The sequence below is a fragment of the Haplochromis burtoni genome, unplaced genomic scaffold (genome assembly GCF_018398535.1).
Source record: "Haplochromis burtoni strain Fernald_Lab_line unplaced genomic scaffold, NCSU_Asbu1 Contig_273, whole genome shotgun sequence".
Taxonomy (NCBI): Eukaryota; Metazoa; Chordata; class Actinopteri; order Cichliformes; family Cichlidae; genus Haplochromis; species Haplochromis burtoni.
Window position 1 is genome coordinate 387,132 of NW_024582634.1, and position 4,843 is coordinate 391,974.

At 43.8% G+C, this 4,843-nt stretch overlaps 1 protein-coding gene across 1 annotated transcript in view; it reads right to left on the reverse strand.

The window, feature by feature from the left end:
• The window catches only part of nfasca (neurofascin homolog (chicken) a), a gene marked incomplete in the record, with an annotated part of 161,436 nt that overhangs the window by 57,423 nt on the left and 99,170 nt on the right, over positions 1-4,843 (reverse strand). Inside the window, 3 exon segments of the mRNA XM_042227643.1 lie at positions 2,533-2,680; positions 3,326-3,492; positions 3,580-3,691. Of these exon segments, the coding sequence (XP_042083577.1) occupies positions 2,533-2,680; positions 3,326-3,492; positions 3,580-3,691 (427 nt within the window).

Below are 4,843 nucleotides of genomic sequence, written 5' to 3' on the forward strand. Positions count from 1 at the left end.
TTTTTCACATTCTGTCTCTCACAGTTGAAGTGTACCTCTGGTGCAAATTACTGACCTCTGTCATCATTTTAAGTGGGGGAACTTGCACAATCGGTGGCTCACTAAATACTTTTTTGCCCCACTGTAACTGAGAGCCATGCTGGGCTCAGACTCTGCTGACCGTCTGTCCCGCGGTCATGCAGGGACTTCATCAAGCTTGGTTGTCTGTTCTTTGTGTGTTTGATTAATACAGTTTGTCAAAATGAAAACATGACTGTAGATTCAGACATGTGAGGCTGTGCTGATGAGACCTAACAAGGGAAATAAACAGTTTTAAAGGTGAACTGTGGACAACGGCCAATTCTACCCTGGAGCCCAGAGGGTTACACGTTATTTTTTAAAGTAACGCAATAGTTACTTAATTACTAGTAATTAATTACTTTTAGAATCTTGTAACTCAGTTACTAACTCAGTTACTTTTTTAAAGCGGTAACTAGTAACTATAATTAATTACTTTTTCAAAGTAACAACGCTGCTGATGACACCACCATTATCGGTCTGATCCAGAATGACGATGCATCTGAGCGGAGGTGGATCAGCTGGTCCACTGGTACAGACTGTGGAGATGCCAGTGGACTGTGGAGAAACTACCCGATGCTCCGCCCTCTCGCCATCCTCAACAACAGTCTGCATGTGAGGACCACTTCACATCACAAAAAGGTGGATCCTAAGGAATCTGAAGTGATCCACCATGTGCAGAACAAGGCCCAGATGAGGTTCTTCCTGTGACAGCTGTGAAAGTTCCACAGGAGCTGCTGCCATCACCCGCTCTGTGTTGTGCACATGGATGAGTGTCTCAGCTACGTCACTCTGATAAACACTCTGAAGTAACCACTGATATATCATTAGCACACTGCACAATTATAGTTATTTTATTTATATAAGTTGCCAGAAAAATAACTACTCGAGTACAGTAACAAAGTATTTGTACTTCATTACCTCCCACCTCTGAGTATAGCCAGCTGCTCCTCAGGAGAAATGAGTGGCAGCTCAGTCAGCTTATTTTAAACCATTTCCCAAGTCCATGTACTTCTGTTAGTCTATAAACCATCATCATATATAACGTGTTGGCCTGCTTAGTAACAGTTGAGATTGTGTTTCTCAGCCATGTCTTAAACTCGTCGCACCTTCTGCAGCTACACACTCAGCCTCGCTCCAGCTGACAGTGAAGGCTGTTTGGAACAAACCCGCTGACTCAGGGACCCGAACCTTTACCCTTCACTACAAATGCTTTATACATAGCTACTGGGGAAGAACCAGTGGGTAGGTTGGAGTGATATGGGTGGGGGCACTCCCCAACGTCCCAGTACAGCATTTGTAATTTAATGGACCCATCGAAACCACTAGAAAGAGACTCTGATCCTTTATTGACACACGCTGTAGAGATGAAGGGGTTAAAGGATTCACCTTCCCTTTGGCTCATTCAAACTGTCTCAATTGTTGCCAAGGCAACACTTTTGGTTGTTTGAAGGCAATTGGTCTGCTCATTTTCTAAATGTGCCACTAATTAACCATGAATGTTGTGATGTTTACGGAACTTTTATTTTGAAAGGTCGAATGTAAGGCGGAAGGGGGTTATAAAAAAAGGAGACAACAGAAAACGGTAGATGAACAAGTTAGCGCTGCAGACTGTGTTGCCGCTGCAAGCCTGCGAATTAAAGAATGGTACTAAGAAATACTGAAGGTGTCATCATTAATGTTTGAGGCATGCAAACATTACAGATGTGTTCTGCTTTGGGTCTTGAAGAGTCATTGTCTGAACTATGAATCACCTGCATGTCACAAAACTGAGACTAGATTTTTAGTAACAGAGCCTCACTACAATTCACTGCTACAACTACACACCAATCACAGCACTGCAAACCACACGCAGGCCACTTTACCCTTGTTAAGGAATATATATATTTTCTTAGTGCTTATTTTCTGATTATTTTGTTTATGCATTTTAATAACAGGCCAGCTTTGACTCACAAACCAGTTGCTCAGCCAGACTGGAGCTGTGCAGAGCTGCAGAGGCGGTATATTAAGAACAGGAAACAGATGCAGACAGAAGAAGTGGAACTGGGCAGAGGGTAGCGCACGTAATCACTCCACCAGCAACACACACATCAAGTAAGGCCAGAGGTAAAGAAGTTGTTTTGATCGAAACTGTGTGCGACGTGCGAGTGCCAAAATAACAGACTATGATGTACGCATCCGGCTTAATGCTCCAGACCTGCCGATGCTTAGCAGCGTGCACATCCCCTTTCCGGAAAGTAATGATTGAATAAAATGATTATAAATACTTTGACCACTCTGCGTCTTCTCTGTCCAGGAGAAGAATAAAAAGAACTGGGTTCGATACCCTTCACTACACTGTGAAACTTTGTTGTTAGATTCAGAGCAAATAAACAACTTTTCCCACAACCATGTTTAGTCAGGCTTGAAGCAGAGACAAAGAGGGTGACAGCACAGCACAGGTTGTTAAAAAAGAGCAAACGCAGGGGTCATTACCTCCATCCCAAGTAAAGAGGCTTGTCATCCTTCATCCAGGCCACACTGGCAGGAAGGCTGGGGTCAGATGTCACCCTACACGTGAAGCGAGCCGTGGAGCCCCTGATGGCTGACTGGTGCTCGGGGGCCTGAATGATGCGAGTCGGCTCTGAGTCACAGTTAAGATGAAGAGCAATGCACTACATGAACATTTTAGACGCATCCAATAACACAAGTGGTAGATAATACTGTGTGGAGCTGCATGGTCAGGTGCCACAGTCTCATCCAAAACAAGACCAATTTACTCTTTCCATCTCTGTTCAATATGAGATAAGCTGCAAAGATTTAAAGAAAATGTGCAAGAAAATTGAATCATGGAGACTGTATTTGCATAACAATGCAATCCCTTTGTGTAAAGATCCACAGTACAGTTAGCAGGCAAAACAAGTAGACAAAGTCAGGTGCATCCCACCAGCCTCTGCCCTTCTCCTCTGGTGTAACATGTGACGCAGACAGGACTACAAACAGCTTCAGCAGTCTTACTAATGCACCCTGACATGTAAGGTGAGCTGTTATTTCCATCGTTGGCTCACTGCAGACAGGCTTGGATAAAACAAGTTGAAACAAATGTTGATTTAAGATGTTCTGCATGTTCACGCTCTCGTTGTCACTCTGTCACAGTTTAACGTTTAATGAAAGGTAGAGAGTGCAGGCTGCTTGACACAGTGACAGGAAGTCATTCAGAACAGGCACAGACCTGCTCAAGCAGATCTCATGTCATTCATGAATTCACTTTTCATTTTTAACATCTAACCTTTGACCTCCAGGCGCACTTGGTTTTCAGCTTTTCCCAAGATGCTGCTGGCCACACAGGTGTAGGTTCCCTCGTCCTCTGCTCGGGCCCGCTTTATCTCCAGGGTACCATTAATGTAAACACGGTACTGGCCTCCATCCAGCCCGCTGCCCTGTCCATTCTTAAACCTACACATAATAAAAACACATGGTTAACAGCTGGAGATACTGCCGCTGACTCTGGCTGTCAAAGACCAAGAAGCTTTAGATGCTCACCAGCGTAGCTCCGGTAAAGGCGAACCAAAAAAGGGGCAGTCTAGGAAGGTGCGGTTGTTCTTAATGACTTTTATTAGCTGGTTTTTGGGGCCCAGCATCCTCGGGGGCAGGTCTACAGGAAAAAGGATTACAGTACATCTTCACCAGGCTTCATCCCTTACACACGCTTACAAGCATTTAATCAAACAGACACGATTATGGTTATTTTAGAAAACTCCTTTTTACAGCAGGTTCCTGTGTGAACTAACACTGTGCCTGCAGTGTATAACAAGGTATCCATAAACCAACAACCATCACGCTTCAAGCATAAGTCCAGTGTGGAAGTTAGCTGGCTCCTTCTCAGCAAGCACTCATTCCTATAACTCTCAGTATGTTTATAGTACCAGCTAAAGCTGGCAGAAGATTAGAGAGATGTAACTGATCATGTTGTTCTTGTTATCTTTAGACCAAATGTCAGTGATTTCATGCTGTCTCTCAGAATCAGAACACTTCATTAATCCCTGAGGCACACATGGGCTACAGCAGGCTGCATGCTGGTTGATGCATGCACACCAACCCTTCCAACCATACATACATTGCACAAACATCACATTGGGAAGACAGGTCACAGAGGTAGGCTGACAATAATACATGTGTTACTTTGTAATACATCTTTTCATTGCAAGATTTAAATATTTTTTGCAATAATTAGGTAATCTATCATGACTCATTTTTCTTGCTATGTCAAGATAAAAAGTGCAGGAGGAAATGGGCTCGTGAGGAGTCATTAGGAGCAACATTTAAACTTCCTCAATAATATGTGTGAGTATATTTCACCTTTTTCCAAGATGCAAATAAAAGTAGCAGCTACTGACTATCAGTGGTACTTTATGGTGAATGAGAACATTGGCATCCAGTCGAGGTGGAGACTATGACTCTTACCCCAAACCAGATAAAGGTGAAGAGTAAGACTGTCTGTGTGCTGGCAAACTAAACTAAGGACTCGATCAACAGGGGTCACCACATCTCTAGGTAACTTCTAAGGTTACATGCGTGTGTGTGTGTGTGTGTGTGTGTCTGTGTGTGTGTGTGTCTGTGTGTGTCTGTGTGTGTGTGTGTGTGTGTGTGTTAGGGGGAGATGTCTCACTCCCCATCACGTGGTTATATATTCAGTGGAAGATCTCAGCAGAGGCATAATACTGCTGCTCTCCCCTGTCTGAGCCCATCTGTGATATGTAGACAGGACATCAGCAGGACAGGGTATTAGCACTGGAATAATGTGCAG